Here is a 24,909-nt window from a genome sequence, read left to right as displayed (position 1 = left end):
CTGAAAACTTATTCATCGTAGGGAGAAAGCACTGGTGAAAGCATTGTGCTGCTTGCTTAAGAACTGTTACCCTCATAACCCCAAAACTGAGGTTTTGCTGAAAGCTGAAGGCAGATTTCTTGCAGTGTGAAAAAGAATTTACTGATATCTCTTCATCTCTTCACGTTTGAACACGACTGTTTTGCAGATTGGTTGAAATGACTCAAGTTCTCTTTCAGATCTGGACTAAATGTCTGTATCACAGCATTAGGGCCCGTGGAGCAGCATTTGCAAGCCCATACTCCCCTCCCCCCTTTTTAGTGTCTTGCGCTCCGGAAAAGCAGACAACAGCAACAGCAACATCTTATTTCCTTTTATCTATAGTTATTATTCATCTTGTCAGGAAACCCATTTGATATATTTATGCCAAAATATAAATGAGATTTCTCCAGTTTTATTGAGATTGAATTGATATATAATATTGTATCTGTCCAAGGTGTACAATGTGATGATTGATATATATATATAGTGTGAAATGACGACCACGATAAGTTTAGTTAACCTTAATTCACATAATTACAAATTTTATTTTTGTGATGAGAACTTTCAAGATCTACTCTCTTAGCAACTTTCGAACATAAAATACGGTATTGTTAACTGCAGTGACCAAGCTGTACATGACATCACCGTTACTCACTTATCTTATAACTAGAAGTTTTTACCTTTTGATCATCTTCACTCATTTTCCTCACCTCCAACCCCCAGCTCTGGCAACCATCATTCCATCCTTTCTATCATGAGTTCAGTATTTTAGATTTCACATATGAGATCCTAAAGTATTTATCTTTCTCTGTCTGACATTTCATGTAGCTTAATGCCCCCCAAATCCACCCATGTGGTCACAAGTAGCCAGATTTCCTTCTTTATCATGGCTGAATAATAGTAGGTTGTATGCACCCCATTTTCTTCATCCATTTATCCACAAAAAAACAGTGAGGTTGTTTCCATGTCTTGGCTACTGTATTGGGTTGGCCAGAAAGTTCACACAGTTAATGAATACACTGTTCAATAAAACTTGGTGAAAATGAAAAATGTGTCTTTTATTTTTACTTAAAATAAATCTTTGATAAAGCCAGCTAGGCATCCCTTTGAGTAATGACTTATATCACACTGAAATATTTTAAACATATGAACAGTAATAGCTTAAATGACAAATGTTACTAATATTGACACAATTGATCAAGGAGAATATGTTAGAATATGTTAAAATGCAGATGGACAGTGAAAGAACAAATATAACTTTTAACTAAATATTGTCTTGATATTTAGACCATTGGTTAAGAACATGATAACAGGTTTCATCCATTTCAAGAAAGCAGAATATTTGCAGATCACTTAACATTTACTAGGTATGTTAGTCTGGAAGGATATATTTCATTTACATGTGTCATTTAATTTAACCACATCCCTCTGTAATAGATAGTGTTATCCCTATTTGCAGATAGGAAACAGGCTCAGAAAGATTAAGAATGTTACCTAATTCTAGTAAGTAGCCAAACCTAAACTGATCTAATTCCGGGGCAAAGCTCCTTCTGACACATCAGTGTGGGTCTTTATCTCTTTGAGAATTGTTGAACATTAAAAACCTTCTTCCAGGTAAATGCATAAAGAAACAACATGAGCAATGATATAACAATACAAGTCTCACTAAATAATTAGTGTGTTTGGCCTTGCTTTTGCTGATAGATCTTTTGCAAAATTGCTTTTCTCTGAGATAGTGGACTTCAAATATTTTCTTTGAAGACTTTCCTAAATTATACCTATCAGAAAGCTACTTTTCTTTAAGGCTAAAGAAAAATGAAAGCTTACTTAACTACACTTAGGTGCCACGGTCATACTATGGACTCTATACCTGCCAGGATTCACGCTAAGATAGGGTGGCTCCGCAAACTGTCCATAGTACTGTGATTTCTTTCTGATACTTTGAAGTAGAAATAATTTAATAACTATTCACAAAAGAGAGAAACACTGTTTCTTGGTCCTCAGTATCATACTGCTGTAGGCTAATTCTTTCTCTCTTCTGTTGCCCCTTAGTATAGAGAGTGTGTTTTGGGGACCCTCCTTCACGATCTTCTCCATTCCAAGAGCATCTTACATAAATCCAGGACTTCTCAAGCAGCCAGTTTTGCCAGATGGTCTTAGGGTTGGTTGGACCCATATATGTATAATCCTGAACTTCTCAAGTAAGGTCCTTATAGAGCATAATGGCTAAGAGAATTGGTGCTGATACCAGACCTGAGTCCAAATACTGCCTATGCCCCTAACTAGCTGTGTAACCTTGGAGAAATAACTTAAGCCCCTTAAAGGGATTAGATTTCTCACCCGGAAAATGGTATAATAAATGCATCTACCCCATATGGTTAGTGTGTAAATTAATGTAACTTGAGATAGTGCATGTTAAGCATTAGCACAGTGCCTGTCTCTTGTTAGTCATACCTGCTTTTATTATTAATTATTCTCTTTATATTCCCAGTTTCAGCTAGGTGCCTAACATATAATAGTTGTTCAGCAAATATTTACTGGATTGAACTAGCTCTGAAATTTAAGCATTGGGTCAACAGCAAAGTAGTCACCCCACCATCATTTCTCCCACAGAAAGGGAGAATAGATGGAAGCCAGCCATCATACTTTCTTTTCTTATTCTAAACTTCCCATCCAGCCCCAGCAATAAAATAATCTTCCTGAACCCCAACAATTTCGAGAATTTTTCAAATCACACTATTTGAAAATAGTTGGGTTTCCCTAATCTAATATGTCCCCAGACCCCAAGGTCACCAAGCTTATATTAATGAAGTCTAGTTAAGATAAATGATTACAGTTAGTAAACCAACTGCTTATGAGCTCATTGGGCTTTTTAAAATTTACTATCTGCACTTCATAGAGACACAAGTAGCTTGCTTTTGTAGGACACTCCACAGTCAAAGTAGTCTTTTAAAAAGCACAAATCAGATGCTATTATCGCACTGCTTCTAATCTCTAAAGGCTGTCTATTGTAAAGAGATGAAAATTTCAACTACTTAGCCAGGTTCACAGGGACCATGTGCTCTGGTCACTTACTACATGTTTCCCTGACCTTCATGGGGTTCGAGGCACAGTTGTCTTTTTCAGTCCCTCAGATGCAACAAGCTCTAGTTCTTGCTCTCCCAGCTTTAGATTGGCTAATCCTTCTACCCAGACCAATTTCCCTCTGATCACTAAGGTCTCGGTTCAAACGCCACCACTACTATCTTGACCAAAGAGACCTGCCTCCTCACTGCCTCTCCATCCCACTGTCCAGTCGTATTTCTGTCGCTGTACAAAATGTATTTACATGTTGACTCTGTCTTCCTCCACCACTGGACACTTGCTTAAGAGCAAGGACTTTGTAATTTTTTGCTCACCACTGAATCTTCCAAGGCTTGCAGCAGACACTGGCACATAGAAGGTGTGTAGGAAACGTGCGTCTAATAAATTAATAAATATGTGAATGGAAGAAAACTGTAAAACACTAACACAAGAATATTCTTCTTTCAAAAGAATAATGAAAAATAATTTCATTCAATAAGAGTCAATCTTAGTTACTGATACATGACTTAGTAGTTCCCATTCAATTAAAAATGTTCCATTTTTTTCCTGATACTTCACAAGTCATTAATTAAATGTTGCTCGCTTTTAAGGCCAATCTGTGAGACATTATTTAACTTGTCTACTCTAAAGTTCCGGCATTAACTCAGGCGGGGCTTCACCAAGTACTGATCATGTGACCTTGGCCTCTCATTGCCTCAGTTTTCTCATTTGTAACGTGGGTATAATAATAGGCTTATTTCATAGGCTTATGAGGAGGAAAACCTCATATATATATATGTGTGTGTGTGTATATATATGTATTTAAACAGTGTCTTAGAATAGTGTCTGGCACATGGTAAGCTTTATAGAGTATTGACTGCTGCTCCTAGTACTGTTATTATGAGAACTAACTGTTGAGAATAATCCTTCATATACTGGTTTATTCCACTGAAGATAAAGGAAACTAATAGAATATTAGAAATCAGATTAAATACAGAAAGCCAGTAAAATATACCAAGACAGAAGATGATGAGAGTGTAAAAGCATAGAAGAAAAAAAACGGTTTTAGTTTTTCTTATTCTTTTTCTTTTTTAAAGAAGGAAAGAGCCTAGAATTAGGACAAAAACTATTCATTGGCTATACTGACATGGAGGTCGCTGGTGACCGTCATAAGTAAAATTTCAGGAGAGTGGGCAAAGAGCTTACGGTGAGAGAAGTCAGATGGATGTAAATTATAGAGTAAATGGGACGTGAGGACAGGGAAACAATATATGAAGATAACAATTTTGAAAAGTTCAGACAGGAATTGGCTAAAGAAGATATGCAGGGATTAGGGGAGGAGGGAGGCTTTCATGTTACACGTATAGTTTTTAACATTTTAAGTTGGAGTTACTAGTCTAGAATGAGGTTGAATTTTGGCAAGAATCATTCGTAAGGAGTAGCTGGGTTGTAGAAAACGCAGTGCTGTGAAGTACTTGAGAAGATGAGGGAAAACGAAATGCTGTCTGTAGTGCACATGGCCTTTTAACTTTCACTCCTGTAGTAAAAGGGAATACAAAGAGCAACGCAAATGCTAATGAATTAATGGATTTGGCAGTGGACTATTTACTGACTTCTGAGTTCTTAATGAGCTATGAAGCACCTCACCAGCTCAGAGTGAAGGAAGTAGAGAGGATGGAGGGACATTTGAGGAGGGCAGGTAAAGCTTCTCAAAAAATAGTCCTTAAGGAGAATTAGAAAGAACGTACTGTAAGTCACAGCAATATTTCCAGTCTTGAAAATCCATTTGAAGCTGGTGATTATTAATTTATTGGAATACCAATTTGCCCTGCCACATGATTTTTCTCCAGCTACCTGGATATAAGTTACACAGAGTCAGAAAAGAGTGAGAGATAACAATCGAGGGAAAATACAATTAGTATTTTTTTTTACCTTTTTCCACTTCCCCGCTCCAACTCTGGGGAGCCTTCACAGACATGACTGCCCTCCCAGCCTCCAGCAGCACTCTGTTATCAAAGAATTCAAAGAAATGGAACATAGGTTTCCAACTTACTAATTTAGCAAAATCAAAAATTATATATAATGTCTTCTGTTGGCAAAGATTTTTGCAATATAATTTGGTTCCATCTTTAGACAAGTAATTTGGCAATGTCTAGCAAGATAAAAATGTTAATAGGTTTTTACACATTAATTCTAATTCTGGAAGCTTATGGCAACAAATAATTTATAATCCCCAAAATTATTATATAAAGATGCTCATTGTCATGTCATTTGTAATAACAAAAAATTGGAAACACCTTTAATTGTTAACAATAGGAAAATAGTTAAGGAAATTATATCCACTTAGTAGAAAGCTACACAGTTACTATATTATAATTACAGGATGATGGAGCAAAATAGAATAATGCTTAATAAAGAAAGAATGAAGAAAGCTGACCTAAAATTGTGTCTTCCTTATGACAGTAATTATGTAAACATATAAATATTTATTAAAACTTAAAACCAAAATAAGGTTTTAAAAGCTCTGTACCAGTAATGGGGATTTTATGTTTGTTTCAAAATATTTTTTAACATAACTCTTATAATTTTGTTTTTTCTACTCCTTTTCTTAAGAATTTCTGATTATTACCTCATTTTTCATTTCATAGTTTCAAATAAAGTCAGCAATTTTATCATCAGGGGAGATTAGACTCATTTGACAGTTCATAATTCCAAGTTATTTTGTATAAAAAGACCATATACACTTGTAGGTACTTTCAAAAAATAAGATTTTTAGAATTTTTTTTTTTTTTTTGCTTAGTCTTTCCTAGTATGGAGATTAAGCAAACTACCTAAAATTGCCAGCCATTCTTTTTTCGTTTTTCTCATTTTATTCACAGAAATGATAACAAATGAGTCTGCAGTTGCCTCTGCCAATTTCTTAAATCCTCTATTATCCACATTATAAAATCATACTAATATGAATGATTCCAGTATTTTCAGAGCTCTTTAGTTATTATACTTTAGCATTCTGTATGAAGTATCTTATGTAAGTGTAAAATTTAGACTCAACTTCTGGAAGCTTTTGATTTCTTGGTTCAAAAGTGAGAGATCCTTAGTTCAGCCATATGATTAACAATTACTTGTATAGTAGGAATCTCCTAAATTATTGTTTTATGGATACCTGGCAGTTTTCTTGCCATTTCTCAGAAGTTCTCTATTAAACACATTCTCTCTCTCTCTCTCTCTCTCTCTCTCGCTCGCTCGCTCGCTCGCTCTCTCTCTCTCTCTCATACACACACACACACACATACATTGTGATTAAAAGCACAGACTTTGGCATTATGAAGTCTAAGGTTCAATTTCCAGTTCTGTAGTTTCTGGGCCACCTCACTTTAGGCAAGTAACCTAATATCTCTTAACCTTGTTATTTTCATCTGTAAAATGGAGATTACAATTATATCAGACAATCCTCAAAACATCCGTAATGATTTTAGAGTTTCCGAGTCAGGTACAAGCAGGCACTCAGTAAATGGATAGTGCTTTTATTACTTTATTATTATTTAGGTCTTGATTTTCCTTGAGTCTGTGAGTCCCCATAATGAAATGTAATTTCCAGTAGATTGAGTAAAACCTGTGTTCACCAAAAATTGTAACTGAGTTCATTACTTTCTGTGAAACCCAGATTAGTTTTCTGCCTTTTTTTCTGTGCTGTATGTAGGTGTTCAATAGATTTATTTAATAAATGAGTGAATGCATGCGTGCGTAGATGAATTTTTAAATGTTTCTTTTTGAGAAGGTAGAACAGATGTGACACAGTTGAACAGATAAGAAAATAGTCCATGGAAAAAATAGCAAAGTCACGTATGTGCCCAGGGCCAGCCTAAGGAGAGCTACTTTTTTTTTTTAAGGGGAAATGTGTTGAATAGCTTATTTTAATTATTTTTAAAAGTTAAGTACAGGGACTTCCCTGGCGGTCCAGTGGTTAAGACTTCGCCTTCCAATGCAGTGGGTGTGGGTTCAATCTCTAGTCGGGGAGCTATGGTCCCACATGCCTCACAGCCAAAAAACCAAAACAAAACAGAAGCAGTATTGTAACAAATTCAACAAAGACTTTAAAAAGTGGTCCACATCAAAGAAAAAAGTTAAGTACAAAAATTTGCTGATGATTAACATATTTAGCACCAATAAAATAATGTGAGATTAGCTGTACTAAAACAGAATGTTGAGCTACATTCACATTAAGTGACATTATATAGTCTAAATTTGTGGAAAACTTCTGAAATGGCTGATAAAAAGGAAGATGGTGAGTGATCTTTGAGCAGAAAAAGACAGAAAGAGAAATGGCCTTTTCTACATCCTATTGTGCCTCTAAGTAAAATGCTTGGTAATCTAGCTACGAAGCTATATGTCATTTGGCTTTAGGCACCTACTGTGATTTACCTTGTGAAGATCAGATTTTGCCATGGATAGGATCTGTAAATGTATCACACATTCCAGTACCATTGGCAACCACAGCTACCAAAAACTCCAATTTAAATTGATGAACCTAATATCAGATGATAGTATCATTTCCTTGTGGGTGTTTTGGGAAAAGGTGGGTAGGAAATGTATAAGAGTGAATACTTTATTAACTGAAAAAACAATTCATCATTTTGAAAACATAAAATACATTAAAGTTGTTATAGCATCAGGCATTAATATTTCACTGTACTTTAGTCATTGCCTACAATCAACATTTTCTGCCCTTTGAAAGAGAATCATGCTTGTGGTATGCATTAATCATATAAAAGATTAAACACTGAAAAGAAATTCAGCCTTTAAAGACAACTTGCTTTGATTTATTCAGTGGGTTCTTCCAAAAAGTTAATACCAAGAATTATTGCTTGTTGAATTGGAGTTACAAATTCTTTCAGAGTTACTTAGTATTTTCTGTAATATCAGTATCAAGGAAGGTAAAGCAAATTTACATATTTATTAGGAAATACAGGCACATAATCATAAAACAAGAAAACACAGCCGTTTTTATAGACTTTACTTTTTAGAAGTGTTTTAATTTTACAGAAAAATTGAGAAGATAGTGTAAAGTGTTTCCATATACACTAGACCCATTTCCCTCTATGATGATCCACTTACATTAGTATGTTACGTTGTTACAATCAATTAACAAATATTGATACATTATCATTTACTATAGCCCATACATTAGTCCAGTTCCTTAGTTTTTACCTAATGTCCTTTTTCTATTCCAGGATTTCATCCAAAGCATCACATTACATTTAGTTGCCGTGTTTCCTTAGGCTCCTCTTGGGTTTGATAGCTTCTCAGATTTTCCTTGGATGACCTTGACAATTTTGAGTACTTAGGTTTTTGTAGGATGCCTACTACTAGAATTTGTTTGATGCATTTTTCATGATAATATTGGGATTATGTGTTTTGGGGAGGAAGACCACAGAGTAGAAGGGTTATTTTGTCAGATCACATCAAGTGTACAAAGTATCAATATGCATTATGAATGCTGAGGTGGACCTTGATCACCAGACTGAGGTAGTGTTTTTCAGGTTTCTCCATAGTAAGATTACTGTTTTCCCTTTTTCATACTGTACTTTTTTGGAAGGAAGTCAATATGCTCAGCCCACAACTAAGGAATAGGGAGTTATGCTTAAGATGGAGTACTACATAAACTATTTGGAATTCCTTTGCACTGGAGATTTATCTATTCTCCTGCGTTTATGTATCCAATTATTTATTTATATCAGAAGAACTCATGGATTTTTATTTTATACTTTGGGTTATAATCGAATTCTACTTTAGTTACTTTGTTCCTCAAATTGCTCTAGTCCTGACCCTTGTGAACTCTTTTCAGTTGGCTCCTGTGCCACTCTGAGGTATCCCCATCCTATATATTTTTTTGGAACTTCCTTGCTTTCTGACACTATAAGATGGTCTTGCATATAAATCTTGTATATTTACTGCCCCAGTCCTAGAATCAGCTATTTCTTCAAGGATAACTAGGTCTTTTTAGTGGAGAACGGTATTAGACAGCAGGATCTGGGTGTGGGGTGCGCTAATTGCTGCTCAGATGTCATTGCTTCTAGATCTTCTCAGCTGACAGAGCAAAGAGATAATATGTGTGTACATTACCCATGTATATGCACATATCTGTAAGTATCTCTCTACATGACCATGTGTATTAAGGTAATATGAAGCAATATTAAGCTAAACATGAATGTATATTGATGTTTCCAACTTTAATCTGTTACCACATAGATCATCATAGCCTCATCTCTTGCTTATCTTTAAATTTCAACTCCAGCAAAACACTTGGCTTTTAGAAGTATGAAAATCAAATTGTAGCAACTTTGGGAAGCCACATCATCTAGCAAAATAATTCTTAAAGTGCAAGGTGTATATCATCAAATTTTAATTTACAGTCAGCAGTACTTTTTAACATCAAAAGGCCTCCAGACCTCTGCTTCCAAGAAGATGAAGTAGCCCATTTCTCCCAGGTTCTCCCACTTAAAACTAAAACCCTGAACATAACAACAAACAAACATAGGAAGACGCTGAAAGGTGGAAATGAGAAGGCAGACTTAACTAAGGACTTTGGGACTTGAGGAATGACATGGTGATGAGTCCCCTGTATTTCCTGTTGCTTCCCATACATCCTGGAGAGGGTATTACAGGACCCCCAATCAATAACCACCAACAGAACAACAGACAAAAAAGCTTCAAAAAAACCCCTACAAAACCCTGTTCCCCCTAGCCAAAGTATGAGGAAAGGGGTTGCTAAAGACAGAAGACCATTTGGGCAATAATATACACACCACTCGAGCCAAGTGCCAGTGGAATATACACACTACTCGAGCCAAGTGCCAGTGGAATATTGCACCCATCCCCTATGTCCTGTTGTTTCAGTTGGGCCAAGGTAGGATTTGATCTTCCACACCACCCCACTCCTGCCCTCCAGAAGAGCCAGCGCTCTGATTCCCCACCAGGGTTGTTTCAGTGTGGTCCAGTGGTGAGCTGAGCCTCCAACCCTTTCCATGAGCAAACAGACTTTAAAAGGTGGTGCCTGACAGGCTAGTTAACACTGGGCTGCCCTCACACAGTCGTGGGGTCCACTGGTGGGACTTAGCCTCCATCTCTCCCTGACATCAATAAGAATAGGGTGTTACAGATTGGAGGGAGTAGGCACCCCACTAACCCCCAACACATGATGTCAGTGAGACCCACTGGGGTGCTGAATCCCCATAACCATCCTGAGGCAGTAAGACAGAATGAGATGGCACAAGCAGGGCTAGTTGGCACTTCTCTTCCTCTTACCCTGGTGTCAGTGGGGCCAGCAGGTAGCTGACCCTCTACCCACACCCGGCATCAACAAGAAGGAATGAAGCGGGAGGAAGGACAGCAAACAGTTCACTTCTCCCCTCCCCTGGTGTCAAGAAATCTACTGTGGAGATGAACTTCCACTCCTACTAAAAGGCAACACAATGATATTAATGTTCCCACTTTTGGGGGGAAGGTGTCAGAAGGGCCATAGGCTAGCTGAACTTCTACTTGATCTGTCTGCAGTGAGACAATATAAGTGCCCACTTTTGCTGGGGTATTGTCAGTAGGGCCCAATGGAAATTTGTACGTCACTCCCCAGTCCTCATACTACGCCTCAAATAGGATGACTTCCTTCTAAAAAGTAATAACAAAATTAAATGGGATACAGAGTCATATAATAACTCACAATGTTTAGAATACAATTGAAAAATACTCATGACACCAAGAACCAGGAAATCACAGAATAAATGAGAAAAGACAATAAACATACACCAACACTGAGATAAAACATCTATTGATATGATCAGACAAGGATTTTAAATAAGCTGTCACTTAAATGCTTCAGTTAGCAATTATGCGTTCCTTGACAGAAATGGGAAAAATAGAAAATGTAAACAAAAAACTAGAAGTTATAACAATAAAAACAAATGAGAACAGTAGAACTGAAAAATACAACAATGAAAAGTCTTTGCTCAAGAGTAGAGTGGAGATTACAAAGCATAGAATCATGAACTTAGAAGAGATCAGTACAATGTACCATATGTACAGAGAAAAATAGACTGAGGGGTAAAGATGGGAGAAAGAACAGGATCTCAAGAACGTGTAAACAGTAACAAAAGCACTAACATTAATATCATCAAAGTTCCAGAATGAAAAAAGAGAGCAAGTAGGACTGACAAAGTATTCAAAGAAATCATGACTAAAAAGTTCCCAGTTTTTTAGAAGACATAAACACAAATTCAAGAATCTGAACAAACCCAAAGAGGAAAAACGCAAAGATATCCTTGCCAAGACGCATCATAATTAAACTTCTGAAAAGTAGAGACAAAAAAAATCTCGCAAGTGGACAGGCAAAAACAATGCATCACTTATTGAGAAACACCAATTCCAATGACAGCATATTTCTTGTCTAAAACTCTGGAGTCAGAAGCATTGACATAACATTTTTCAAGTGCTAACAGAAAAGAACACTCAGCCACAAATTCACACTTTTATCTCCACTTTCTTGTTTGACTTACATTAATGGACTACTAACTCATCTTTCTATATCCGGGACTGCCGTCACCCTTCTCCAAAAATCTAGTCACAGTATTTCCAGAGTGATCGTTCTGAAAATGAAACAAATGTTTCTTATAAAAATACCTGATTGTGTTATGAAACTTGTCTCTCTTCTAAGTTACCAGTTAAAATCCTTCAGTGGATTCCCATCTTTCTTGGAGTAAAATCTCACATCCAAACTCTCTTTGTCCTTTTGGGCTGCTGTAAGATTATATTGCAGGTTGGGTGGCTCATAAACAACAGGCATTTTTTTCTCACAGTTCTGGAGGCTGCAAGTGCAAGAATAGGGTGCCAGTATGGTCAGATGAGGGCCCTCTTTTGAGTTCCAGACTTCTCATTGCAACCTCACATGGCAGAAGAGCTTCAGGAGCTCTGCGAGTCTCTTTTGTAAGAGCACTAATACCGTAATCATTTCCCAAAGGCCCCTCCTACTAATACTATCACCTCCGGAAATTAAGATTTCAACGTATAAATTTGGAGGGGAACACAAAGACTAGACCATAGCACTTACTATACATACATGGACCATTCAAGGTCTGGCTTCTAGCACCCTCTCCATTGTCTTCTTTTCTTACACTGCAGTGAACATTTCTTTCTTTTTTTTTTTTTTTTTGCGGTACGCAGGCCTCTCCCTGTTGTGGCCTCTCCCGTTGCGGAGCACAGGCTCCGGATGTGCAGGCTCAGCAGCCATGGCTCACAGGCCCAGCCGCTCTGTGGCATGTGGGATCTTCCCAGACCGGGGCACGAACCCGTGTCCCCTGCATCGGCAGGCGGACCCTCAACCACTGCACCACCAGGGAAGCCCCAGTGAGCATTTCTTATACTGATTATGAATGGAACTCCTTTCTGGACTGATCCTTAACCATTCATTTTCTGGCAAACATGAATTTATCTTCTCTTTTCCTCAAAAATTCACCCTTCCTTCATGTTACATATCCATTTCAATTGCCTTCTACAGGAAGCCCTACTGATATCCCCCATATACTACTCTCCACAGCATGCATTAAGGTCTTACCGTGTCTTCCTATAGCATTCTGTAATAATTTTTACGGTAACTATGGATTTTCTTGTTTGAGTGTCACAATACATTGAATTCTAGGTGGCACGATAATGATTTTAGTAACAATAACACTGGTGCCTAGTTTAACCCATGGCATACTTTAGGTGTTCAATAAATGTTTATTGAATGAGGGAATGAATGAATGAATGAATGGTCAATTTGAAATCTTAATCATGTTACTTTTCAAAAATCTGTTAAAAGATACCCACAGTTTTCCAGAAGATTAGGGACTTAGGATCTTCAACTTGATTTAATAGAAGAATTTTTACTCATACATCATGTTTAAATACCGCAAAGTAAAACCATTAACCCAGGAATTTAAGGTTATCCATTTGGACTTGCAAGCCAATAATTAATATATTCTGCCCCAACTGTATTAGATGGTTTCATTGATCCACTCATATCTCCCCAGCACTCATCATTCCAGTATATGCTGATAGAATCATGCTACCACCTGCAATTATCCACCTTAGGGCAGGCCAGAAGTGTACAGGACTTAATGTATCTGGGTGTAGCTTTCAACCAAGGACAGAGGGGACTGGAAGATAAATACTTCAAGTTTCTCACCGATTCTTGGGATAACTCTGAGACATGTTCTGTAGAGTTTCACAGAACTCCCCTGAAGTACTGGCAGCAGTTCCCTACAGGAGTAATTTATTCAGCAATGCACCTCTTTTGGCTTCCTTCCATGCCTCCATTCTCAATTCCCACTCCACTTCTGAGTTTTCTGGAAGCACCTCCCAGATGAACAGTTTGCATTCAAATTATTGCCTCAGGTTCTGCTTCTAGGGGAATTCAATTTATAGCCTCCTACCAATCCGGTGCTCCTTACAGAGCCATCACTGGTACAAGTACCAAGGCATGGCACATTTGTATCACTCCTCCTAAATCCTAATATTTTTAAACAGATAGGAAAGAGCATGACCTTGAAGAGAAAAATAATTTATATGAGAATAGCCAATGGATAAAGGGAAGGAGAGACAGTGCCATTTGTTTTCCATTAATGATAGTGTGAAATTTATGGGCAGATGGTCTAACAGGTGTGACTATAATTTGAGGAGCCTGCTCCCTTGGTTACAGAAGACTGCTATTGTTATTATTATGGAGGCACAACCTCATGACTTTATTGCTTCACTTGATGTAGCCTTTTCCTTTACCCTTAAATCTTTCTACATCACTGAATTGCAGCCAATAGCTTTATTTTCTCCCTATGGCTCCATCACAAAAAAGACACACATGTGCACACACACACACACACACACACACAGAGTTTTGTGTATGCCAGTGCTTGAAAAGACAAGCTCATGGTGCATGTATGCAATGGATATTGTACATTACAGGTCTCTGTGAAATAGTCTTCTGCAGGTTCCTATGTTTATTTTATGAATAATTAACTTTAGTAAAGTTAATTTCCTGAAGATCTTGATAAAGACTGAAGAAAGGAAGTAAATTTTAAAGAAAAAGACTTAGAAACTTGCCCTTTTTGCCCTCTCTTTGTATCTTAATGAACAAAGGATAACTGGGCCTTTTTTGAAGTCTTTGCTTGAGTTGAAGACACAAAATGCAACCTGTACTCTTATAATATGTTTAGTTCATGAGTACACAAACTTAGAAACCGTGAATTTCCCTGAAGTTATTATACCATTTAGAAGATGTTTGCTTGGACGTTTACTTAAAACCAAACAATTGAGGTCTATATGTCCAAATAATTTCCTTTCTCTCTTGCTGTCTCCATTTCAGTTTCCTGAGTTTCTGGGAAGGCCTTGTTTCCCCAAAGGAACGATTTCTGGTAGAAGTCTGAAGGTCTGACCCAAGAAAAATAATCCAGTATAGCCAATGAATTGAGGACAAGAAGGTTTCCAATCAGGTAGGAACATTTAATCTCATACATTACAATCACCTTAAGTAAGGTGTGCTGATAGCTGGATATGATTTAACTTCTTGGAAAAAGATGCATATATAACCTACCTCACAAGGAAGTTGGTCTCAATTCCCTTAGAGGTTGTGGTGTTTATCAGAGAGTGCCTTGGGGGAAGACGAATACAATAACAGTATGATGCTTTTTTTTTTTCATTTTTAGCTCATTGTTGCCACGTACACTTGGTGATCTTGGTGCCTGTGGTTTAATCCCAGGAGGTTAGACATGTGGAACAGCACATTAACCCTTTTTAGTATTTTCTCCCAAGACAAATCATTTTTATAGGTTGTCTCCATGGTCTTCTAGTTGCTTATCAAAATTAAGCATCAAGTCTTCTAAGTGAGCAAAGCCCCAGTCAGTGTGAGGAAATCAGCTTAGTTCTTATTGGGGCACATCTTCTTGGTCTTGGCACAAAGTGAGTTCACATAGGGAGTTAGAAGGAGGAGAATGGGGCATGCAAAAGGGGAGTTCTCTGTTCTCATTTACCTATGCATGTTGAAACTCCACTAACAGTTTTATTTTCATTAGCAATTTGTGATAAAAACTTAGGGTAAAGGGAATAATGAAGCTGTCCCATTATATGGCAGGACAAAAGATAGTAGTGACATCAAAATCAGGGCCTATCCATCTCATTTGCAGTTATCTACTCAGTGTTTAGCATGGCATTTGACCCCTCATCAGTATTCAATAAGAAGATGCGTGTTGAATGACTTAGGGATGAATTAATGAATGAAGAAAGTTAATATGGTAGAAAATGTGTTTTATCCTTGTATTTTCGTGTGTTGACTTCTATATTCCAAGACCCAGAACTGTAAGTGACACATAGAATATAATCAATAAAATTTTGTTGAAAGAATGAATGAGTCCCCACAATTCTAAGAATAATTTTAAGACCAACACAGACCCCATATCTGCCAAGGTCTATGACAGAAGTATCCAGAGATGAAAGCCTGGATCTCAGCTAGTGGTAGAGCTGACAGAATTTATCTAGTTTTAATAATTTACATCTCATCCCATTACATCTAGGCATAGTACCTACGTGAGCCATACAATTAAATGTTGACTGAAAAAAAAATGCACAACCGGAAAGTTGAGAATTATGTTTTATTTGGAGGACATACTTAGGACTTAAATCAGGAGACAGCCTCTCAGATAGCTCTGAGGGACCCTTCTGAAAAGGTAAGGGAGGGCACAGGATATTTAGGGGTTGTTGCAAAAAAAACCCCAGGTAGTTGGAACATCAAAAGATTACTGTTAATTAAAGAAACTAAGTTAAGTTAATAAATTTAGCACTTTCCTATATATGGTGAGATGCAGGAATCTGGTCTCATGGAAATCTTTCCCTTGATATGCACTTTAATTATCTAGGGCCAGTATCCTGTTTTCTCCATCCTGAATCCCCTCAGGGTGCTGATGGCTTGATGGCTGTAACATCCTTTGTTACTGATACCGCAGGCTACATTCTTTGTCCACGTAAATGACTTGAATATGGATAGTAAATCTGTGGATTTGCAAAACGTAATTCTTGGAGCATTTTTAGAAAGGCAAAGTTAAGGGCAATTTCAGAATCACTAGCAGCTAAAATTGCTGTTTATACTTTTCCACCGGTAGGTAGTAATCTGCTGTTGCTATCTTCAGTATTCCCAAGGGATAACAAAAGCCATTTAATTCAAGAAAGAAATGTAAAATTTAGCACAATGCAACTTCCACAAAACCAAACACACAAACACACACCCAACTCTCGCAGATATGAAGTAATAATCTAAAATAGAATCCTGGAACTAATTGCAAAAAAAGAGCAAATGTACTCATATTGGATAATTTTATTCTTTTATTAATGTTTGATATATATACATATATGTATTTATTAATAAAATTCAGAGTTGCTATATGGAGAAATAGCTCTGTACCAATATTGTCTTTGTATGTGTTTATCAATAATGTATGACATTGCCTCCTATGCTCCTTTTCCTTTATTCTCTTGCAGGCAGTAGATGTAGTTATCGGTTGTTTTTAAAATTTCTAGGCAGCCAAAGGACTAGTATCACTTAAATAAAGAAGGCAAATTGTCCCAAAGTAGGAACAATTTTCCTTCATTATGGAACATAAAGTCCTCATATGAAGGGGGAAGAATTTCATAGCTAAAAGCTTTCAACTACAGAAGATTTATGAGTAACTATGTATGTTGTTTCAAAGTGGACTCTCTATAATTAATGTCTAAGGGTTATCTTTGGTATACAATGGATTTTGATTTTTAAAATATTATTAGATAATATACAAAAGAATATATTTAATTGTATGTAAGTTATGATAAATAATAAAAACTCCTGAAACACACCACCGAAACTAAGAACTAGAATCAAAACTGCTGAGTCTTCTCTCTGTTCTCTACCCTGATCCCACCTTCCTGCTTTCACCCAAGAAATCACTCTGATCTTGGCTTTATGTTCAACATCCACATAATTTTTATCTGATTTTGCTTATTATTGAGATTTATAAAATTGATATCATACTTTAGTCTTCTGTGCTTGCTTTTTTTACTCAACATTATATTTCTAAGGTTCACCCACTTTACTTTAACTAGTGTTCATTCATTTGTACTACTGTATAATATTTTATTGTATAAATACAAGAAAATGTCTTTATTATTCTATTAATGATATTTGGGTTGTTTTGGGCCTATTACGGACAGTACTTCCATGAACATTTATTTTAATGTTTCCTGGTAGACATGTGCAAGATTTAACATAAGTAAAAGAGTAGACATACTAAGAGTAGAATTGCTGAGTTGTAGGGAATTCAAATATTCAACTTTAAAAAATAACGTCAAAATGTTTTCCAAAGTTATGGAATCAATTTTCATCCCTTTTGCTCTATAGCTTCACCAGTTAGAATGGCCATTCTAGTCTTTTGTTCCTTGTATTAGTCTGCTCAGGTTGTCCTAGCAAAATACCTCAGATTCAGTGGGTTAAAAAACGAGATTTATCTTCTCACAGTTCTGGAGGCTGGAAGTCCAGGATCAAGATGTTGGCAGTTTTGGGTCCTCCTGAGGCCTCTTTCCTTGACTTGCAGGTGACCACTGCTTTCTTGCTATGTCCTCACATGGCCTTTTCTCTGTGTGTATACATCCCTCGTATCTCTTCCTCTTCTTACAAGGACACCAGTCATATCAGTTAGGGCCCCACCATTATGACCTCATTTAACCATAATTATGTTTTTAAAGTCCCTGTCTCCAAACAGCCACATTGGGAGATGGGGCATCAACATACGAATTTTAGGGAACACAATTCAGTCCATAACAATTTTAATTTGTATTTCCCTAATTACTGATAGGTTGAGAATCCTTTCATTTGTTTAATAGTTGCCTATGTTTCCTATTCTATGAAAGTCCAGAGAATATCTTTTGTCCATTTTTCTACTGTTTATCTTTTTCTTACTTATTTCTATTGTTTTTTAAATACAAGCAAATAATCCTTGGTCAGCTATATATGACACAAATAAGTTACTTCATGCCTTCTCACTTTTTCAATGTTGTCTTGTGATAAATAGCGGCTCTCAATTTTAATGAAATCAAATTTATCTTTTAGCTTAGTGTCTTTTTGTTCTACTTAAAATGTCCTTCCCTAGTTTAATGCTACCCAGATATAGTATATTTTCTTCTGAAAGTTCTAGTGTATCTTTGTTTTATATTCAAGCCATTAATTCACTTACAATCGACTTGTCTGTATTATCCAATTTCTTTGTTTTCTTATGAATAATTAAGTTTTCCAGGACCATTTTGGAATGAATGGATTTTTTAGGTGTGTCTGAGCTGTTCTTGACCATTCACATAAATTTCAGAATTGGCAATCCTGTAAAACCTCTATTAAGTATTTTTATTGTAATTGTATTGACTATATAAATTAAGTTGGGGAAAATTTACATCATTATGATGAGTCTTTTCTCTCCATAAACAAGATGTACCTCTCCATTTATTTAAGACTTCTTTAATATCTTTCAATAAGGTTTTATTTTCTCCATAAATGTCTTGCACATTTTTATTTAGATTTATTCCTAGGTAGTTTTTTTTTTCCATTTTAAATAATTTTTAAGCTCTCTCTTTGTTCCTGGATTATAGAAATCCAATAGACTTTTGCATCTTGAGCTTATATCTAGCCATCTTGCTAATATTGTTTTTTAGTAAGAGAGAGGATTTTCTTAGCAAAGAGGAATAAATGTAAAATTAAATAAAAATGTTATGGGTCAGCTCTGGTCAATAGAACTTTCCATGATAATGGAAATGTTCTTAGTGCTGTCAAAAACTATAGCCATTAGTCACATATGTTTTTAAATTTTTAAATGTAAGTTCAATAAAATTAAAATTTAAGTTCCTAAGTCAAACTTGCCCACATTTCAAGTATTTAATAGCCACTTGTGACTAATGGACACTATACTGGACATTGTATCTCTAGACTATTAGACTGTGAAGCCATGGTGTCCCGGGATTTTATCTTTGTCAATGGCATAGTGAGATCTTTCATGTGACAGTTATTCTGTTATTAAAAAGAGAAGTTACTTAACCTAGTCATCCCTAACTTTTTGAAATAATCCAACATAGCTTTCACCATCCATGAATTTCTTGAATCATATTTATGTTTCTAAGCTATTTCTTGTGTCAAGTGTTCACTTTGTAGCAAGTTCATTGTCCTAAAATGGCACAAGAGGTTCCCTTATTCCTGATAAGCTGTGATTGGATGAAGAAGACCTTGTTACCCTGCCTATCTGGTTTTTATTATAATCAGATGTTAATCTGTATCAGTCTCCATATTCAAAATTCACCATCAAAATTATATGTTATTCACATGATGGTTGTCTTTATTTCATTTAGCTAGTATCATGACCTTATAAATGCAGTTTTGGTCATTTTCTCCTAAAATATCATATTTATCCATGTGGAAATACATCTCCTACTTCTTTGCCCCCTTTAAACTCTTCCTGTAATTTAATCCTCATGAGCTTTATTTCCCCTAATTTTAATTACTTAATATTTTGTAAACCATTTAAGAGATCACTGGTATGCTCTTTTTTTCAATCATCTATACATTTAAACAGTGTGTTGCAATAAGAAATAGTACTGGTAATCAGAAGACTAGAGTCCTAGTTTTACCCATAAAAATGAACTATATGTGCATTTAAATAAGGCTTGTATAAGTTTTATTCTGATTCTAAAATTGTTATGATTATTTAGAAAATTATGTTTGAAATATGACATTATTCAAAACCAATAGAGGTTTGAAATCTATTAAAAATCTACAAAGAATTCAACTATTTCACCTTTTTCCCTGATTTGATATTCAACTGTAATCCTTCATCTTTCACTTACAGCATGCTGTAGCTGCTGTTGACACAAAGACAAAATATAATGTCTAAATATTGTGTACTTGTTTTTTAAATGAAGACTTTTGTTTAAAATTGTCTTTTACATAAATTCTTGATTCCCTTTTCACAACTTTTCCATTCCCCATGCTACTGCAATCAATCACTCATGGTAGAAAATTATTCTCTTTTCTGTTTGCTAAAGCTCTTTTTAAAATACCAAGTTTCAAATGATCATCAATTCAAGAAACTTTGGAAAATGAACTTCATAATTTCCAGAATGAATATTTTGTTTCACTGGCTACCAGGACACCATCCTCTCCTAGATTTCTCCCCTCCTCACTCAGCATTCCTTGGAAGTCTCCCTTGGTGATGCCTCCCATCCCTCAAAGTCTGTTAGAATGCCCTAAGGCTCATTCCTGGCCCCCTTCACTCTCCATCTACCTTAACTACTCATGAGTTTTAATCTAGTCCCATTACTTTAATGGGAAGATGACTTATGACTCCCCAATTCATACTTCTAGCCCTAACCACTCACCTAACCTCCAGACTCCTAATTCCAATTTCCCACTAAATATCTCCAATCTATGCATAATAGACATTTCAAACTTAGCAAATAAAACTAAATATTTTGCTTTGATCCATCCATTGCACTCCAGTTTTTCCTGGCTCCATAACTCATCCAGTTGCTCAGGCCAAAAATGTTAGATTCATCCTTAAACTCTCACTTTCCCACAATTCCTATGTCCAGTCCATCAGAAATTCTTGCCAGTCTAACTTGAAAATACATCCTGAATCCACCTACCTCTCACCTTACTCTTGCCATCTTTACTTACTCCAAGCCATCATTGCTTGCCTCATCTAATGCAATAGGCAGCCTCTTCCACAACCTCCTTGCTTCTTCCCCTCTTGCCCCAATCCTTATAGTCTATAACCAATACAATAGCCAGAATAATCACAAAAAAAACATGAATCATATCACATTATTTCCCAAAACCTGTTCCCATAACTTTAGAATAAAAATTAAACTTTTTACCTGTCCTACATGCTTTATTCAGTATTTCTTCTGCCCTACTCTCCAAGCTCGTTTACTACTACTATTCTCTCACACACACATCCAGATTTTCTTTCTGCAGTGGCTTTCCCAACATCAGGGCCTTTGCACTTGGTGTTCCCTAAAACCTGGAAGATTTTAAAAATCTGTAAGATTCCTCCAAGCAAGATCTTAGAAGGTATTTACGTTTCATTTTGTAGAGACATTTGGTAGAAGACATTTTTGCAGAAGATAGATACATTTTACTTTGGCGGCTATTCACACATCTGGCAATTTCCAAGTTGGTTAAATAACAAATGTGAATTGATGAAGCTAAAATAAAATAACTGTAGTTGGTGAGACCTATGTGTTTTAAACTGTGAACTTTGAGGAATTGTAGACATGCAAACTACACCATGGTTTCAGTGTTAATGTGTGAGAATTAGCTAAGGTATTTTCCAAATACTCATTACTCTCTAAAGAGCTTCTGAGCAGGAAATCAGAACAGGGCCTGTGGACCTGAATTTTATCTAGTACCACAGTTGATTCTGTTGCAGATGGTTTTCAGTCAGCCCTTTGAGAGACACCAAGCTGGGGTATTTGCCCAGATATGATTAGCAAAGGTCATGCAAGTCACCAATGAGATACAATGGAGAATCAACAAATGACTGAAAAGAGTGACAAAAGAAGAAGAGGATCCAGTAGGACCAGTAGAGACGCTATCCCAAGCACTCTTGGCTAGAAGTTTTACAAATCCATTCATATAAATGGACTGATAGTTAACAGCCAAATGGCACTGCATATTTTTTTAAGTTGCTGAGTATTAAAGTGTATGGCTAAGCATCATAAGTTTTGTTAAATTATATTTTGGTTGCTATAAAATTAGGTGTACATTGTGTGTCATAGATGTAGGGATATAGATGTGTAAATATATGTCGTTGTTTCAGTTCTTCAGCTGATACTTCATAATGTCTTTGTAACTTCTAAATGAAGGACCTCTTCAAATATTGTTTAGAAAAAAAAGATACCTGTTCATCCCTGTCCACCTCCCTTCATCCCCTTCCTTGTCCCTTCCCTCCTTTTTTTTATATCTTTATTGGAGTATAACTGCTTTTTAGTGTTGTGATCCCTTCCCTTCTTGAACAAATTAGTCCATAAAGTGAGGTAAAATAACCCTTTGTCAGCATGGGGGAGGTGGGCATTCAAGGAGCCACATGACTTGGCATTGGGTCTCAGAGTCTGAGAAAGGGGAGAGGATGTCTGCATAAGGGAGCCTGGAGTTGACTGCTGAAGTCTGATTCGTGTGAAAGGGCATCCACATGAGGAAGTGGCCTTGGCAACCACTCTGTACAGATAGTCATAACCCGTGCCAGGTGGAGAAAATGTGTGGATGGGAAAGTGGCAGCTACAAGAATTTACTTAAATACAGGAAGATTGATCAAATAAGTAAGGATATTAACAATATGGTAATCAGTGTTATTTTAATATCTGTGGAGGGAGTTAAAATATGAAAAGGGCAAAAACTGGAATGAAAGGGTGTTGAAAGGGAATGGAGGATGTATTTTCAATATAGAGACATTATAAGAATAAACATAGACAATATGTATGCATATGTTTATGAATGTGTTTGTGAATATATGTAAGTGGTTATGAATATATGTTTTCATATGTGTGTATGTATATATGTACATAAATCCCCTAGCCCTGCCTATTGAGAATACCTGGGACCACTACTTCCCAAGAGCAATGAATACACCTAGTGTCCAGATCTTGGTTTCTAAATACAGCTCTCCAACTGAAGGAATTAAAGCTCTTTGGAGAAATGGCTGATTCTAGAACCACTATAGGGAAAATAGAAGATGACTCTAGAACATATTATTGTTTCAAGAAGTAAGGGATCAGCCATAAAAAGAAATGAAATTGAGTTATTTGTAGTGAGGTGGATGGACCTAGAGTCTGTCATACAGAGTGACATCAGAAAGAGAAAGACAAATAGCGTATGCTAACACATATATATGGAATCTAAAAAAAAAAAAATGTCATGAAGAACCGAGGGGTAAAACAGGAATAAAGACACAGACCTACTAGAGAATGGCCTTGAGGATATGGGGAGGGGGAAGGGTAAGCTGTGACAAAGCGAGAGAGAGGCATGGACCTATATACCCTACCAAACGTAAAATAGATAGCTAGTGGGAAGCAGCTGCATAGCACAGGGAGATCAGCTTGGTGCTTTGTGACCGACCACCTAGAGGGGTGGGGTAAGGAGGGTGGGAGGGAAGGAGATGCAAGAGGGAGGAGATATGAGGATGTATGTATATGTATAGCTGATTCACTTTGTTATAAAGCAGAAACTAACACCCCATTGTAAAGCAATTATACTCCAATAAAGATGTTTAAAAAAAAAAAGAAGGGAGATATCACAGAATAATTGGGAAACATCAAAGGATATAGAAGCCAAACTGAAGGGGTTTCCACTGGACAAATCTTGAACAATCTAAGCCTCAAAATTAATAATGGTAGAAACATATTATAGTCAATTGAATAAAATAGGAGTCTATGAGTTCATACTGATTTAAATAATTAAATTGAATAAATTATGTTTGATGAGGAACAGGATATTTACATAATTACAAAGTGCCTTACCACAAAAATTATTAATAATGGAGAAAAAAATAACTTTACAATGGAGAAGACTGGGTGATACACCTTAATCAAATGAGTAAAATAATATTCCAGTAAGGTTACAAGTTAAAAGTTTGCCGAAATTGTTTGATAGGAAGCAGTGAGAAGAACAGAGCTTCACCACTGTGTTATTCCTGCCAACTACACATATCCTGAATAATCATGAGACAAATACAAACAGCTAAATCCTACAAAGTAACTGATCCATATTCTTTAAAATTTTCTAGTTCATGAAATTCAAGGGAAGCCTGAGAAAATTTTCCAGATTAAAAAACTAAAGAGACAGGACAGCTAAATGCAACATGTGACACTGGGCTGATCCTTTTATTATGAAGGACATGATGGGGATAATTGACAAAACTTGAAAGGGGTCTGAGGATTAGTAGCTCTGTGGTCATGTGTCAGTGTTAATTTCCTGATTTTCATGATTATATTTGGATATATGTTTGTAGGAAATACTAGAGGATTTGGGGGAGACATTGCATTGTGTTGGCAACTACCCTCAAATGGTTTGGGAAATAAATTATTTTTATTGTCATTTCAATCTTTCTTTAATTTTCGAGATTGTTAAAAGAAGGCAAAGAAAGAGGAGAAGAGCCCTGAGTCAGGTAACCCTCCTTTTCCTGGCGACTCCCATAGTTAAAAGCTCAGTTTACAACGGTGGTCAGTTTTTCAGTCTATTTGTGCTAATTTCTGTTACTAACAACCTAGCATCTTATTTTCTATTTGAGGTTTTTGGATTTTTCCTAATTATGCTTTTGCTTTTTATTCTATCAAATGTCTATGAACTTGATAAAGTCCTCGGTATTAAAACAAAATCAGTAAGATTCATAAAAATAAAAATAAGTTCTTGGAGAAATTTATAAATTTCTACCTGCATTCAAATTGGAGTAAGTTGGCAAGAAATTTATAAGGGGAAAATACTATAAGGAGCACTCCCATTCAGAAACTCAAAATGGTTGCACGTGTTTATCCTGTAAGAGGTCTGTGATGAAACAGCAGGATGAAGGCTATATGTCCAAACTTAAATGCAATCTTTTAAATCACCTTTCATGTCAGGCCATGTGAGAACTGGGCAATTCAATAAGTAAATTAGAACAATTCTTTCAATAATTTCTTAGGTCAACACTTAGAATAATGGAAAACTTATCTTTAACTCCAAGAAATCTGGACAGTTATTAAAGCAAA

General features: G+C 36.2%; 1 protein-coding gene across 1 annotated transcript in view; it reads left to right on the top strand.

The window, feature by feature from the left end:
- Window positions 1-24,909, top strand: part of LOC309799254 (uncharacterized protein) — a gene marked incomplete at its 5' end in the record, with an annotated part of 59,460 nt that overhangs the window by 21,707 nt on the left and 12,844 nt on the right. The window contains one exon of the mRNA XM_082612228.1: window positions 14,474-14,600. Within this exon, the coding sequence (XP_082468354.1) occupies window positions 14,474-14,542 (69 nt within the window). The 3' untranslated portion in view covers window positions 14,543-14,600. The remainder of the gene's footprint in view (window positions 1-14,473; window positions 14,601-24,909) is intronic.

This window comes from Mesoplodon mirus, assembly GCF_964341445.2.
Source record: "Mesoplodon mirus genome assembly, chromosome: 3".
Classification (NCBI taxonomy): Eukaryota; Metazoa; Chordata; class Mammalia; order Artiodactyla; family Ziphiidae; genus Mesoplodon; species Mesoplodon mirus.
This window is presented reverse-complemented; position numbering and strand designations above follow the sequence as displayed.